This window comes from Danaus plexippus, chromosome 25 (genome assembly GCF_018135715.1).
Source record: "Danaus plexippus chromosome 25, MEX_DaPlex, whole genome shotgun sequence".
NCBI lineage: Eukaryota > Metazoa > Arthropoda > Insecta > Lepidoptera > Nymphalidae > Danaus > Danaus plexippus.
This window is the reverse complement of record NC_083553.1, coordinates 586,748-604,024: the sequence shown is the minus strand read 5'-3', so window position 1 is coordinate 604,024 and position 17,277 is coordinate 586,748. Positions and strand designations below refer to the sequence as shown.

Sequence of the window (17,277 nt, the reverse complement as noted above, 5' to 3'; positions counted from 1 at the left end):
ACTCGCTCCAGCCTCTGGCTTTCTACAGTTTATATTAGAATTAGATTTTATTAAAAGTAAATGATATTGTAAGTTTTTTGTTTAAAAAAGTATATATTTGGACATAATAATGAATATGGACTTTTTTGTGTCAATTTGAATGTAAACATTATCAAGTAGTTGTTTATTTGTGGGTCTGTTATTGTGTAGCGGGACGGAGATTTCCCTGGCTGGGGGGTGGTATGTGTGTTTGTATGTGTAACGTCGTAACTCATGAAATGTTTGTTACGACATTACTCCTTCAATCAAGGGCAGATTTTCAACGCGATTCTTTTAATAGAAAGGGTTTTATCCTGAAGTAGTTCTACTGTCACCAACTCAGGATCTGATGAAGAGATTTTTGAGAAATCGAATGAAATATCATAATGATGATAAGGCGCATCTCAAAAGGGGCTCAATATGCAGACAGAGCTGTTGGTAACGACTAGTATGTAATATATATCGATAGATTCATCTGAACTAATTTATAATAATTTTTATATCTTTCAACAGCAATAGTGAATAACTTTAAATACTTTTGCATACTAAATGTTGCCTTCACTATACAAACACACCCCGCGACTTTGTCTGTCGGTGTTAGTTCTGTACATTTCTAATACAATATTAATCGGAATGAGTCCCTCGCGGGCGAGTCGTCTGATACCTCTATTATTAAAACTGAAACCTCTACCACTAGACGGCGAGGCGCGACAGACGGGCGACTAACACGCGCGACTAAACCGACCAAATAAAACGCGCGATTTAAACTTGAGAGCGTCTCTAACTCATAATTTGTTTTCAAAACATTTTATTTGTGTATTACATTAATAACATAGTCGTGATCTCATTAGGTATCCAAATTTAATGTACTTCATAAATAAAATCCTTTAAACATTATAACGTGCATCACTTTTATTTTCGTAACCGCTCACTAATTCACTATAATATCATCACAATTTATCCACCTTACTTTATGTATAAATATATCGATACAATCACATCACTACCGAACGAACGACCGACCGACCGACTGTGATACTCCGTGCAGCACATCCGACCCGAACGGCGGAAGGCCAGCGACTGTTACACAAGCGTCTCAAGTCGCGACTCATGCACATGCGCGGCACACAACACACACATACACACATTTAGCTTCATTACAATATGCGCCGTATTAGTTGACGATAGGATCGGTTTCAGATCGTCATCACTATATAACGATGCTCATTGTAACGTGAACCGTGTGTCTCTGCACAGAAGACTGTTTCTCACAGTGTAGTATACTCATTATCATTGTCATAGTAATATGAACCTTACAAATTGGTCATAGAGTCGTCTTATGTGTGGACACCACCTGTGCAGGTGTGTGCACAGTCACTAGTGTCGGAAGTCGGTGCAGTCAACGGTGTCACCGAGGGCTAACACGGAACTTCCGAATACAAACGATCTTACACACGGATATGACATTACGTCAGACACCGATGACATATTGAATATATTATAATATATTTATATAAATATTATGACGTCATCGGTCATAATAAAAACATTCCGGGCGACACGTTAACGAGGATTGCCTGTGATCGGCGACACAGACTGTTGCGTCTGTGAGGGCTAGGGATGGAGCGGACAAGAGTCGATGTATCGATAAAATCATACATAATTATAATGTATTATCAATATTTTTACTTAATTTTAGATGCACTTAATTTTAATTAAAATAAATCTATATCGATAGATTTTAATATTTCCTTAACACACAATTATTTTTATATGTTATATAACACAAAACATACGTATATACTATTAAATTTTAATTCGTGTCAAGTACTAAGAAGCTAAATATATATACATACGACAGTTATGACGTGATATTAATTTAAGTTATCATTACACAATACTACAAACGTTTATATTACACACGGAGAGAATCTATTTTTAATTTATTAATATATACACACGACCTAACATATAGCCAACAAACTGTGATCGCAAACAATCCAGCGAACCAATAGTAAAACTGGTGCCGCGTTTAAAATAACCCTAGTTCACAAACGTTTTCCGATATTGCTAATGTCAGACTAACACCCCCCACACCCCCACACCCCCAGGCCACCCCCCGACACCTTCAGGAGCGAGTTTCCTCTCGAACACGGAATACGTGTGTGGAAAATTGTTCACACCTACATGTACTTACACGGGACGTGTTTAGTGATTCATAAAGGAGATTTTATACGTATGATGACGTCATAGAAAAAATTACAAAAAGTAGATAATTAAGTATGACCGTGAAATGATGTTACTAAAACAATATCACCATACAACATAAGTCAATGTGATTAAATGTGTTAGTTATTATGAGTTCGTCAAACGATCATCGAGCGGGACCTCACGAGTGTTCGTGTTCCAGGTCCTACCCGTGACGTGTTTCCACTCAGCCCCAGCTGTCAATTGCTACTTTCTGTTACTCCAAGTGTATGATGTTACGCATCAGATTCTGTCTTATGATCCGACCCGTTCACTATATATGTGTATATTTTATTATTACGGACAGTACAGTTTAAATGCAATTAAAATTAATAAATATACGTTGAACGGAGAGCAAGGATATGGAACACGGGACAGTCCGGAGTAACGTACAAGAGGGTCACGGGATACGAGGGATACGGAACACCAAGAGACACTCGAAAGTCAAGGGACAAGAAAGTCAAAGAAAACCAGATACTCGGGACGTAACAGAAGTGAATCACAAAGGAATTACAAGACAGGCCCCGTGGGACACGCAGAAGACATGCGAGTATACACCCTTTGTAGTTTATACGTTGGCGAGATGAAGCTACGGAAGAAGAAATGAATCTGGTTCCGTCGTGATGACGTCAACAATTCTTAGTGACTTGTGAGTGGTGCAGCGGCCCCACGTCGGGCGCCGCGTTACGGACATAGATCAATTTATTTAAGGTGACAACTAGTATACCACACGCAGGAGCGTGCACAGAGATTTTGGGGTAAGGTAAGCAGAATATTTGTTTGAAAAAACAATTATAAATTTTCACCACAATTTCCTCCTTTTAAACATTGATAATAATTGCGCATAAAGATACAGCAATCCGATCAGAACGATCATCTATATACATATTTTATGAATCTCTCGAGTCTGAGCCACGAAAGTACCCTAAAACGATTACGATCTGTTCATCGCCGCTTTATCAAAGTTATTTAAATCTCCGATTATATTCAGCGGAGATCCAAACATTCTTATTATTATAATTCGAAAACAACAAACAAGGAAAACAAAATAACTTATTCGTGTGTACACAACCTGCTAGCTGATTAATACAATCATAATACTTTTTATTAAGCCGAGTAACTTTACGTTTTTTTTTAGTTAAATCTAAACCGGACACACAGCTTCCCTTTGTAACTATTTTAATTTTACAATCAAACGTCAACGTTGAACATCTGCTCGTAATTAATATCGTTAACACACACCCGTACAGAGCTTACAGCTATAAGTTTCCATAATTCGTTAACAAATTCACTAACCAGCCAATTAAAACTTATTCCCTTGCGTTTATAAAGACAATATGTAATAACAAAATGGCGAGAAAATTATTTGACCAGTACACCGAAAAACCCCCTTAGAAAATTCATTTGACTATCAACTCAGTTTCTATGACGTTTTAAACGGGATCTGTAGATCGTCCTTGAGGTTCTTTGTAGGGAAAATAAGCACCGAGTAGTTGCGCCTGGCGCCGCTCTGGCTGGTCGCTGGCGGCGGCCGCTGCGAAGTTTCTTTTCACGTTCATAGATGGCTCTCTTAGCAATTTTTCCAAATCGTGAATCAAATGACATTAAATGTCTGTAAACATTCGTTCTCCGTAATGTATGATGAAAAGTCTGTAAGTCAGAGTTAAACAATGCAGGTTTAGTCGTTGTATGGGTAGGCTCGTGTCTGCGGCGTGCCCGCCCCTCACCTCACGTGTCTGTATAGTCTGTCGTTCCTCGTCGTGTTGTTCTCACTCCGCGGCCCTCTATAAGTCTTTAGCGAACAACAACATCTATGCTCTATGTATAATCCTAATCTAATTTAGTCGCTTATCTTTTCTTATCTTTCGATGACGTCACTCGTCTCGTGTCCAAGCTTCAGCCGTTCCACAAACCGCTCAATTCCCCGACTCATATTCACAGCTCCCGTGTTTTCATATATCAAAGAATATTTTTTATATATTATAAATCAAGTTCAAAATACTAATATACGAATTTCAAACTAAGACATCACTGAACGCTTTTTATAAAAAGGAAATGCAACTACGCATTTTTTTTCTCGTTTCGTTGAGTGTAGCGATCTGTTCCGGCCCTAAAATTCAAATTGATGATTCGATCCAATTTATTTTGAGTCAGACCCCCCAGACAACTCGGTTATGAAAAAAAAAGCCTCGTCTGGATCGGACACTCGGTTGCCGAGATCATCTCCGTGGACGATTGGCCTGGGCCGTAAGGACAGCGCGCCGCTCGCATCGACTAATGTCAATGTTGTTCTAGAGGATGTCTGAAGTTCTCGTTAAAACCTCAACAGGTTGACAGACAAAAAGCGACCTTATTCCTAGTATATACATCTGGATATCCGGTGCACAGTCTAAGAATATTGTTTTCGTCTAATCAGGAGCTCGCTTGTTAGAAGTAAGTGTATAATTCATTTGTAAAAAACGTTTTTCCTATCGGCATCCATGACGATGACAAAAGGAAACTGAAACGTATACAAGTTTAGTGAAATACATGGTAATATGTGTGGCTCATACGAATGTGTCGCACAACTGTTGCCACGCCCCAGCCGCTCCCCACCTGCAGGAACCTTGTGTGTGTGTGTGTCTGTGTGTGTACTCACCCGCGTCACTCTTGTCGTTCTTGTGCCTCCTGTCAGCGGGCGCGTGCTTGGGACTGTGTCTCTTCCCGCGGCCCACCACCAGCGACTGCGGTATCTGTGGAGCAGCGGATCACCGTTACATATCGACCTGGAGCTGCCGACCGTCATATCTTGAGCCCCGGCGTCGTTCCTACCAGCTTGTCGGAGCGGTCTCCCGAGGGTAGCCGGGCGATGGTGACGTCTGCGCTGTCTTCGGGCGGCGGCGGTTGCTGCAGCCAGTTGTACTCCCTCTTGTCCACGGGCACGCCGCGCCGCTCGTAGTCCGCGGCCTGCGTCCTGCGACACACGTCACGTCACATGCTGCCCGGGCGGTGACCCTCCCTCCCCGTCCTCCCCCTCCCCGCCACACTCACCGTAGACTCTCGTAGCAGTCCAGACACACGACCGCGTAGTCTCCATTCTCAAGCAGCAGCGAGTTCTCCGTCCGCCGCTGCATCAGGAACGGGAACTCCTGTAGAGACAAAATGACGTTAACACTATAGGTATATATATATACGTTTGTATATTAGGCAGAAGACGCTCCATCGCTCTCCTGAAGGGGTGAGAAGTTAATCCCGAGTAATTAATGCGTCGCCGTTATAATACAACTGAAGCCGTCAGGGTCGTTCCTTACTTTCTTAGGGCTGTCTAGGGGATGATGACAATATAAGATATTCGAAAAGTTAACGAAAACGCGATCCTATATTCAGGTGAGCGGTGGGAGTGGTTCGTCTGGTGTATGTGTGTGTGTGTGTGTGTGTGCGCCTCACCTTGATGGGCAGCGCGCGCACTCGTTTCCTGTAGGTCTTGATGCCGCACAGATGGCAGTGGTAGTCGTGGGCGTTGTAGGCCCTCCTCTCGGGCGCGACTCCCCCCAGCGCGTCGTACCGCCTCCACTGCGCCAGCAGCGAGTGATAGCAGAAGGTGCACACCAGGGCGCTGCCGTTCTCCCGGAGCTGCTCCGCGTTAGGGTGACTCTGGACGGGATGCGGTTAATGAGATTCACGTGGACATATTTACATGAGAAATTATAATTTTTACATAACAAAAATTTCATTGTAGGTGACTTGCAGCGCCATCTGCAAATGAATGTTATGCGACTGATGTATTCCCTCGGCCATAGTTCACAACTTAAAACTAGCCTCCTTGTGGTATGGGAGCGGTGAGTGAGTCACTTGTCTATGATTTGCCGCACAGCATATGTTTAAGGAGGAATAATCTCTAGATAACAAAAATTAGAATTTTAATAAGAATTATATATTTGTAATTTTAGACTTAAATACGCACTGAAATATAATAAAAAATATATACACTATTTTTAACTCTACCAGCGATGTGGAGGAGTAGTTTCAAATGTGTTTCAAAAGAAGTTTTTATTTTAGTATTTAACTTGGTAAACAGATTCGCAAATAAACAATTGTGGAATTAAGAATGATATCCGAAGAAATGATTAAAAAATATATGGTAAATAGTAAAAGGCAAAATACCTTTAGAAAAAATAAAAATAGTTATTTCATATATGAAACGTGTACACGTGTATCATAAAATAAAAGTGACATGTCTGAAAGTTAATTTCCTTGGTTAGTATTTTTTCTCTTCATGTCTTTGTTTCATACTGTCTATGTCATCTTAACGACAAAAAAAATTTGGACAATGTAAAAGAAATTCTTTATTTGTAATGTTATCGTCGGACCCGTCTCAGAATATTAATAGCTTGTGCGTTAAACTGACCGGAACAGATCGGGCTCAATCGACATGTGACTCCCTCGACCACACGCTCACATATCTCACGACTCTTGTGGCAGTTGTTTGAGGACTGCAGTACACGGAGTCACGGTGAGAACTGTAGTAGCCGAGATATCACACGATATAGAGAATAGATCCCACCTCCCGCGAGTGTTACCTGGTGTGTGAGGAGGCAGGGGAAGTAGGGAGCGTTTCCCTGCGGCTGACCGAACAGTACGCGGGCCAGGGTGAGGTCGGAGTGCAGCCCGCACAGGAAACAGTAGATCGACGTGCACGCTGCGGAGAGGAACGCCAAGCGTTATATATACGAAAGTATTACAAGTGTGACGAGTGTTCCAATCGTTTATAAGTCAACGTGAATGTCGTATGCGAGTGTACCGGTGTTGCTGGCGACCGTCCTGTCCGAGGTGGTGGAGGGCGGGGTGGGGATGACCCGGTCCCCGCTCATTCCGGAATTGGCGGGCAGCGGGGAGGGGATGTTGTACCGGCGGTGTTCCAGCGGCACGCGCTCGGCGTCCATGAGCTCCCACTGGCGCGCCAGGTGTCGCACGCAGCGGCTGCACGCCAGCACCCGCCCGCCGCGAGACCCGCCGCCCGCCAGGCACGGGAAGTGCATCGCGTGCGAGTTCATGTACTCCGCGGACGTCGACAACCACTCCATGGACTGCTGCGGGAACAGGCCCGCGCACACGTGGCATCTGAGGGAGGGAGAGAGAAAGATGACACATGGAGAAGAGAGAACGAGACAGAGAAGGTTAATCTACGAGTCATAAATGTTGAATGACTAACCTGTAGAGCCCCATTCCGTTCTCAGCGAGCTGGTTGTGAGGGCTGGTGGCGAGCGCGCTGGACGGACGCTTGGCGACGGCACCGGCCTTCAGTTCGTATGGTTTGAAACTGGAATTAAAAACAATTATATATGTAACACATTCCTCGCTAGACATCTTCAACTCAACCTTATGTAACTAACTACCCTACTGTTCACTCAATGACAAAAAAGCGAAATGTGTCTTTTCATATGAATTCTGTAACATTAGAGCTGACAATACAATTCATAATATGTACCGTATGTGCGCGGCGTGGTTCGCTGTGTGGTTGACTGTGTGGTCCCTGGGCTCGTCTCCATACACGGGATACTTGTGCGGGATACTCTTGTAGCACGCTGCACAGATCTGCACCATGCCTGCAACGTGCGCTCACCGCTGGAGACTTACGGAGCACGAGACGAGTGTACCGCACTCGGCCTCCCACTTACACCCATAGTGTACGATACACTCGGCTCACTCGTACACGCAGTGTACGATACACTCGACTCACTCGTACACGCACTATGTACGATACACTAAGCTAACTCTTACACGCACAGTGTACGATACACTCGGCTCACTCGTACACGCACAGTGTACGATACACTAAGCTAACTCTTACACACACAGTGTACGATACACTCGGCTCACTCGTACACGCACAGTGTACGATACACTCGGCTCACTCTTACACGCACAGTGTACGATACACTCGGCTCACTCTTACACGCACAGTGTACGATACACTCGGCTCACTCTTACACGCACAGTGTACGATACACTCGGCTCACTCTTACACGCACAGTGTACGTATCATACACACAGTCTCAAATATATTTATTATTATACTAAAAGATAAAAACTATCATTTTTAAAAAACCTCATATTATGATTGTATTATTCATATTTATAAACTGCATTTATTTGCTAATTCTAGCCCTGCCTTCCCGTGTGACAACATTCAAGTCGCGTCAACAAGAAAGAGGAAAGCATCTTTCCATTTACTTATTCATATGACAGGAAAATCTACAGATAACGATTAGAGTAGTTTAAAATTGAATCGTCTGACCTTGAGGACTTATGGGGCTGGCGTCCGGGTGAGGCTTGAGGGTGGTGATGAAAGGGTAGTAGGGCTCGCGCTCGGGATTGGGGCAGCAGTACACCAGCCGCAGCTGACTGCTGGGTGCGGACACCCCGCACACGTAGCACACGAAGCTCGCCGTGGCCTGGGACGGCGGCCGCTCCAGGGACGGGGAGTGGGCGTGCGTCACCACCGACTTGTCCCCCGACGAGGCCAGGCTCAGCGGGGACGGCGGCAGCAGGGACGGCGGCCGCGTGCGAAGCGTGTACACGCGCTCGTGGGCCGGCACGCCGCGCATCTGAACCACGACACACGTCACGGGTGGGCACACGGGAGGGGCGGGGGGGAGCTCCAGAGACATAGCACGAGGTATGAACGCGACTCTAGTTACAGGACACCGCGTGACCCCTGAGGGTGGTCAGCGATCGAAACAGTGTCGTCATGTTCGTCAAAGTGATTTCCACAACGATGTTTGCCACACTACACTAATGAGAGCCGCCAACAACCCGTTCACTGTGATAATTAACAATACTAACGGCGCGCTATTATTACATGTCGGAGGTAACTGCTAGGAGGTGTCGTCACCGTTGTTTGCCAACGCGTCGCCGTGAGCTGCGTGTAGTGGGTAGTGGTGCTGGTGCTCTTCCTCCGCGTGTGTTGTATACAAACAGCGTCCGATGGTTATATTTAACTGTCGCTCGCGAAGCCGTGATCTGATCTTTGACGTGTGATGCAACAAGCAGCATCCTAGTGAGGTCGTGTTTGTTCTCGCGGCGGGAGGTCAGCGAGGGTTGATGTGAGAGATAACGTCGCGCCGGCTCGTTAGTACGCTCGCTCTTATTACGGTCGATATTGACCTCATATTATTAAAGCGACTTAATCTAACCCGATGACGACGCGCTGACAATTTTTAATTATTTAACAATGCCGATGAGTTAACGGTGTATATTAGGCACTAGTTGTAGCTCCGATCTCCGCTCGTGTAATAATATCCTACATACTTCTCTGAATTCCTACACACACAGAGAGTAACTTCGACATTTATAATATGCCGCCGAACTGGGAACACCTACACATACATACATATCCGTGACATAATACATTTAGTAATAGGTATATTTTCTAATCAGAGCGAACAAACGACACGAAACAATAAATAATAGCGTTATAACACAACCGGCACTATTAAGATTAATTAGTGGCTAAATGTGGACGGTGAACTTGTACCAGTGACCCCCGACCCCTGACCCCGAGATATCACCGCGACACCGGGGGTCACGGGGCGATAGCATAGGACCGCTTTACACGCGCGTAGCACGTGGAAACGTTACAGAAGCACGGATAGTAAATATTTATTATAAAATACAAGCCGATCCACGCGGCCCGGCCGCGCTGGCGGCTGCGGCGACGGATTGTATATACGACTATTGGAAACTTTGATAACTCTCTACCGGACGAAGACATCGCAAGATAAATATTTTTATAGGAGACAAGTGTCTAGTGACTGTAACTCCTACTTTTCATATAAACGCATCCAGCCGCCTCACCGTTGTATGAGCACAGCGGCGCAGCGCTGGCCGTGACGAATATTACGTGAACATAAAACACCAAGCATTATATTAATAGACAATACATAGGTCCAGAGCGGAGAGCGGAGCGTGCGGCCGAGATGTTATGACAAATTCTTATCACGAGGTGACGGATCCGTATAGTTCGACGATATAACGACAGCGAGAGGAGGTCGGGAGGGCGGCAATGTACGGCATAGAGTACAGGGGACACTCGAGAGAAGAAGCTTTTATATTCGGGTAGAGTTCAGTGACCCGGCGTTAAGATACACAAGTGACCTCTACCGCGAGTCATATATATACATATCTATATGAGGTTAATTAACATTCAATATATTATTAGTATAGCGACTGGCTGCGGTTTGCTCTGACAAGGTCGCAGCAGGAAAACATAATGTTCATAAGAAATGTACATCAACAGACCGACACACACCGAGCTCAATGAGGACGAGACACTGACATATGTGTTCCTCGTGACGAGGAAGGATGGTTACTTTAAACAAGTCGCGCCTAAACACGCATCACAGTGTATGTCTGACCGCTCCAATGACATCGGGACGTTTACTGCTAAACTATCTGTTAAATAAACTGAACATTATTTGTGCTGTGTGTCTCACACACTATCCTCTATTTAACCGTATCGCATACCTTTTCCGTGGCTGGCGACATGTTGCAGTGAACACAGTCCGACACATAAGTACCGTCACACACAACCGCGACCCCAGCGGAGCCCTGCGAGTGGGCCGCGGGCCCTCGCTGTACACAGCACTCGGGTATTAGTGAAGCCCACAACTATTTATGAGTGTATCGCCGGAGCGACGCGTTCGGCTCCGCGGAACGGACAGGACGCACTGACTGCGATACGGCGCAGAGCTACAATAATGAACAAACGACACGGCCGACCGGCTCGGCTCGGCGGCGACTGAGGCGCTGCGTTTAATGGGGGCACTGTTATTGTTTTCGTGCTATTGAATATTTTCATTGGGGTCGCTGGGGCGGGACAGGGCGGGGGAGGGGGAAGGGGGTGGGGAGTGGGCGTGTCTGACCTGGTACACGTTCCACTGCTGCAGCAGGTGGTGGTGGCAGGCGGCGCAGGCGCGGACCGTGCCCGCCGCGTCCTTGGGCCGGGAGCGCGCCGGCCGGGGGTGCTGCTCGCCGAAGATGGGGAAGTACGCCTGCTTGCTCTGGACACAACGGACATACATCGACACGGCGACACGACACAACCAGGAAATGATTAACAGTCAAGGGAACACTAACAGTGATTCATAAAATACCTCCGTATAACACATATTCAACATTATAAATATATTATCCGCATACACGTATGTGAATATTAACTATTACAAACAGTCAGGCGCCAACTTGTCGGAGTTAAGTCATAACTCCTATAAGGATATAATTTCCTCTCATGTCGTCTACTACGATATCATAACCATACCCTTATAAAGGCTAACCCCTAGTACGTGTTAAACCGTCAAACGTACACACTGCCTGTCTCATCGCTAGAGGGTTAACGTGAACATGTCTAGTATATCATTATATAATTTGGTTTTCTAATACACATTCTAACCCCGTGTGTATAGCTGAGTATTGTTTGTGTTCGTCTGTACGTCTGTTCCGTGATATCTCTGGCCCGTAACACGCGTCTCTCTCGTGAGCCAGCCGCGTCTCTGTGGCCGGTTCAATCCGGATCCAGTAATGTTTTTTCTCCTATCAAATCTGTGTTCATGTCAGCACTCCCCACCGGGCGCCGTCCGCACCCCGATGGTGTGGATTCACTCAACGTCTCTATCTTCGGCCGTCACTTTCGCAACGTGTCTCGACACTCATATAAATAATGATTTATCTCGATAATTGATAATGGTCGCAATGAACTAATAAATCAAAATATATTTAATCTTCCGTTATAAATGTATCAGTGTGTAATGGAAAGTTTTCTCGTTAGCGGCGGACTTGACCCCGGGGTCCGCAGTCGCCGCACCCACTCCGACCCCCCGACCCCGCTGGCGACAACATCATGACACTCGTGACTTGATACAACACACACACACACACACACACGCACGCACACACACTCACACATATGTATAACATGACATCAATTACTAATTAAAACAGATCAAATGATAAATTACTCTACTTTGAGACAGTTCAAGGTCGTTGATAATTAAATAAAAAATATATATACCTATAAATATTTAAAAAAAAACACATGAACACAAAGACGGACAGGAATATTATATATATGGATGTATAATAACAAGTGCGGGACAAATAAATAATATAATGTGTGAGATTATTTACAAGTACCCGGTCGCTCCTCTTACTAATAAATAATAAAATATTTTTATACAAATATACAGAGGTGGCGGGTTATCGCGAGTTCCTGCCGTATGTGCGCGGAGCCAGCCTCGCTGGACGCGCCCTGCCCTCCAGCGTCTTATTGCTATTTGGTTATATTTCAACATATATTCTCTGCTACACATAAGACCATGTATATAATCTTATATTTTTGTATTCAGGATATTACTAAAGGGACGATTTTATTTTTATACTATCACAGTACGAAATTGTTTATTTTTATGATTATTTTCGGTGCCATGCAAATAATTCCTTATATGAGACAGCTTAAAAACTATGTTGCCATATAATAAAGAAACAATACTCTGACTTCATCGACATTAATAAGATTGGTTCGTAAATTAACTGGCAACACCGGGATTGTCACGTGACCAGCTTCGAAATACAACTGTTTGAGGTAGTACAAGGAGTGTCGGGACAAACTACATCCTACATGATATAGGAAAGGGTGATGACGTAGCTACATCGCCGGTAAGTATTATCACACGCCGTTCAATAACTTTCTAGTTAAATAGCAATAAACATCCACCCACAAGACCACATTTAAACAGTGTATTCAGTAGATGTCGCTAGTGTGTAACTTTCACCTTCAAATTGTATGACGTCACTACCCGACAGCTCTAACTAAATAACACTAAAATTAATACGCCTATATATTAATTATTTTATATATAAAAGAAATCGAATATATACAAAAACGAGCAAATATATAGTGAGCTACAGAGTGGGGATCGGTGTGTAGTATGACAATGGTGCAGATATATATATACATATAAGATAATTAATATGATAGTGTCCAATATGTTTTATTGCCAGTGACCTCGTGATAGCATCCGGTACTCTTCAAAGTGCCGTTTTCTCATGCCACAACACCAATATATCATTATCTAACTAATTGAACTCGGTACTTTCTTAAAAATTCACCCTCCTGTATCTCAAATTATGTATTCGTATAACGTGATATTTATTTAATTATAAAATACCTTAACATATAATTTCTTGTCGTCTGCAGTCTATACAAGTGTCATTCAATAAGTCAATCCAGAGGAGTTTTATATGAGCCACTTCACCTATTTCTGTTCCCATACATGGCTGAAGCTATATAAGATCAGGAGGTTTAATTCGGAACTGTGCCAGCTCATGTCACTGTATTTAACGGGAATACGATACAAAGCTGCATAGAGATATTCAACATACACCACAGTGCTATAGATATGGATGCCTTCATTTTTCATTACAAATAGAATATTTTTAATAACAATATGTCAGATAACTAATTTCTTAAATGATTATAAATTTATTAGGTCGTATGTACAACCTTTTGAAAATACTCCTCATTGAAGTTTCTGTTATTTGGTATATCAACTATAAACTTGGCCTATACAAGAATATATACATATATATATATATATATATATATATATATATATATATTCTATCTCCTTGTATACCCGTATATTAATAAAATTTAACATTAAATAATTCAAATTTTTGTGTAAATAGTGCGTCAACCACATTTAACTGACACATTGTACCAAATATATTAAGATATCTCAGTATACTGCTTGTATTTTAGCATATCATGCCTCAGTGCCTATTAGAGAGTACATTTCGTTTTATATAGGACACCGTTGTAGATAGGATCATAGTTACATGTCATGATGTATCAGCGGGTAGAGCACGGCTCTCTATAGAGTCACAAACTAAATCAGAATATAGTCTGAAACATTTTTAATACACGAGCAGCAACAGTATGTGGAACTGTTCATTTTCAACAGACTGCTATAATTGTTCCGACATACAACACTCATACTCCTAGTGGGGTTATATACCTAATGTTACACGAAGTGTTTTATTTTTAGCGCGGGGAGCAACATACCGCCTTATCCTTGGGTTCGTTGGTGAGCAGGTTGGCGAGCGAGCCTCTCCTGTACTCGTCTCCGCACACGTAGCACACCTCCGTCATACAGTTCTTGTCGGGCATGGACAGATCGAGGATGTCCCGCTCCGAGGAGGAGGTGGAGGCGGCCGAGTAAACGGACGCGTTGGACCGGACCGTGCTGTGGACGGCCTCGAGGAAGCCGGCCGGCTCGCTGGCGCCCGACGCCTGCGACCCCACCGAGATCACGGACGGCTCGCAGCGGAGGTCCAGCACTTCCTCCTCGCCCCCGCCCCCACCACCACCACCGCCACCGCCGCCTCCACCACCCCCACCACCACCACCCGCGCCGCTGGTGGGGGGGAATCGCTGCTGCTGGAACCGATAGACGAACTTTGTTAGAAAAATAATAGTATAGACACGTGTATATGAGGGAGAGATGGAGACTATAATAATACTATCCAACAATCACAACAAGCGACTGGTGCGGGATATTTCGAAGGTTGCAGGTTCGAGTCCTGTCTGTGTCGATAAAATTTTCATTGAACTTTTCCATGTCGATAAATGAATCGATGTAAACCAGTCAACGAACAGTGTCGATGAGATCAGCTCCTCACTTAATATTCCTTCAACAGACCAGACCTACATATATATATAAACACACATCAGTGTTGGTAGCATTTTGTGCTTCGTATATATATGTAGGATTTCTTAACCATTATAAACTTAATGGTTGTAGGGTTACACCGAAATCACTTTATGGATAGTGACACTAATATATGACTAACACATATCGTCACATTAATGTATTTCAGGAGAATTTAAATCTCATTCAAATATCAAATCTTAATGTCGTTACAATTCCTAACATTTCCTCTCTTTTTCCTGTTTAAATTCTTTTTATTTAAAAGTAACGAAGTTTTTCGGAAACATTGGCCGTTTTTTATTATTATACATAATACATAATTCCGTTTCGGTACCGTTACAGCAACGATCCGATCACGGGCTGACGAGATGAAAAAGATTCTTTTCATCGCCCGTTTTCTCCATCTGTCTGTCCGTATGTATGTATGTATTTATGTAGGTATGTCTGTATGTTCTACTCACGTGTGTAAACTTATCCTTAGTATCTGCGGTAACCCGAGCTGTTTCGTTCGGCCTGGAGTCCTCGCGCTCCGCCCCCAGGCCCAAGACTTGCGCGGCGTACTCCCCTTGGAATGACATATCCGCTCCTGAAACATACGTACACACACGATGTATTGACGGCGGAAACAGAAACTCATACTAATATAATAAGAGTATAAAGAAATCCCATGAGGGGTATAAGAATTATTGTTTATAATAATAATGTTTGTGTGGACCTAGACCGGCCCCCCGTTATCATAACGCTGCCGACTCACGAATCGGTTTTAGTTTGATAGTGTGACGTCACGGCCCCTCCTCCTCCCCCTCCCCCGGTCAGATAGTATCGCCTTTAAAACACAAACACACAGTGGAACACATCAGAGCACTGATAACAGCTCGTTACACTTGTGATATTAACGTTCGCTATAGTTAGTGTGTGATTGCCGCTCCGTTACGATGGCAACGATAGTTATTAAATCTGAGATGTTATCTTTAGATCAGCCGGTGACTCAAACTGGCATGGATACATCCATCACATTATAATATATATCGTAGCACTGGATCTGATGCTACGACTAATTTTAATGATAAATAAAAAAACCCATGAGGTAATTGTTGTATGTACATTGTACGTGTAGACTGGGAGGAGGTAAAGCGTGTTATCACGACTTATGTACGCTATATGTAGTTTCTGTTCTTTATATACTTTAATATGGCCGAGTCAGTCAGCGGGTCACATCTGACCACTCGCGGAGCTGACCCCGTTATCAGGAGCGTGACGCAACACGCGCTAAAAGCTTCACTCATGTACGTAGTTCGGCCGCTCCTAGCACCGCCACTTCATCGAACACATTACGGAGACACCTCTTCAATCTCTCGTGATATCCTTCTGCATCTGTTCTCAACATTCACGTTCCCGTCGAACGTGATCGGTCGCTCGTAAAACAAAACGAATAAATTCTCTAATGAAAAGTTAATTAATATTTGCACGAGGCCGGACTGCCGTTTATATATTTGATTCATGCCACAGATTGTGAACATTTATGCCGTTATATCATTTAATTACGGTTTTAAACAAAATTTACTATCTTTTAAACCGTTACTCACCGTAGATCAGTGAAATAGCTTATGTTATTTATAATAGTTTTAAATTCTCTTTCAATAATTCCAATGAATTTATGCATATAAGTCTACTGAAATACTACTACTGAAATACTCATAATAACTCTTTGCTTGCAGATAATGAGATACTCTTAGGTACCTGTACTGCCTTAGATTAAATTATTAAATTATTTTTATTGTAATATTATTTTAAGTGTAACATTTCTTTTATACTTATAAATTAACAAGCGAAATGAATATATTTTCAACGTATTTCAACGAGAGTATTTTTTCTTCACGTGCCCTCGAAGTATTCAGAATTTGTAATGACCACACTACACCGGAACCTCTCGGTAGATTGAAATTCTCTGATTCCTTATAACAATGAACGTATTTCACACAATATTTATCGAACACGTATCTCATAATAATTCTTGATAATATATCTTAAGCGACGTACCTTGTATGGACAGCTCGTATAATGATATTGTTTTTTCAGATAGTTTTAATCATAATCACGTCTGGCGATTCTTGTTATCAGTGCACGGTACGTTCTTATCAATAGTAGAGTGAACAAATATAGCTGATGATGTCGTGGGACGGTTATGACGGCCTCTCCATCGACACGACCGTCATATACAGAGAGCTAAATTAGCTTTTTACGAGACTTTGTTTGCGTGAATTTC

General features: G+C 43.3%; 1 protein-coding gene across 3 annotated transcripts in view; it reads right to left on the bottom strand.

Moving 5' to 3' along the window:
• LOC116775440 (uncharacterized) overlaps nt 1–17,277 on the bottom strand; it is a 68,401-nt gene that overhangs the window by 26,427 nt on the left and 24,697 nt on the right. The window contains exons 4-15 of one of the 3 annotated variants that reach the window (XM_061524547.1): nt 15,473–15,597; nt 14,366–14,740; nt 11,169–11,306; nt 8,543–8,852; nt 7,733–7,850; nt 7,457–7,564; nt 7,046–7,365; nt 6,825–6,943; nt 5,692–5,898; nt 5,296–5,393; nt 5,077–5,218; nt 4,904–4,997 (exon numbers count right to left, since the gene is read on the bottom strand). In XM_061524547.1, coding sequence (XP_061380531.1) covers nt 4,904–4,997; nt 5,077–5,218; nt 5,296–5,393; nt 5,692–5,898; nt 6,825–6,943; nt 7,046–7,365; nt 7,457–7,564; nt 7,733–7,850; nt 8,543–8,852; nt 11,169–11,306; nt 14,366–14,740; nt 15,473–15,597 — 2,154 coding nt within the window. Of the gene's footprint in view, nt 1–4,903; nt 4,998–5,076; nt 5,219–5,295; nt 5,394–5,691; nt 5,899–6,824; nt 6,944–7,045; nt 7,366–7,456; nt 7,565–7,732; nt 7,851–8,542; nt 8,853–10,770; nt 11,044–11,168; nt 11,307–14,365; nt 14,741–15,472; nt 15,598–17,277 lie in introns of those variants that run through there. The other 2 variants (XM_061524548.1, XM_061524549.1) reach the window with 2 other exon arrangements.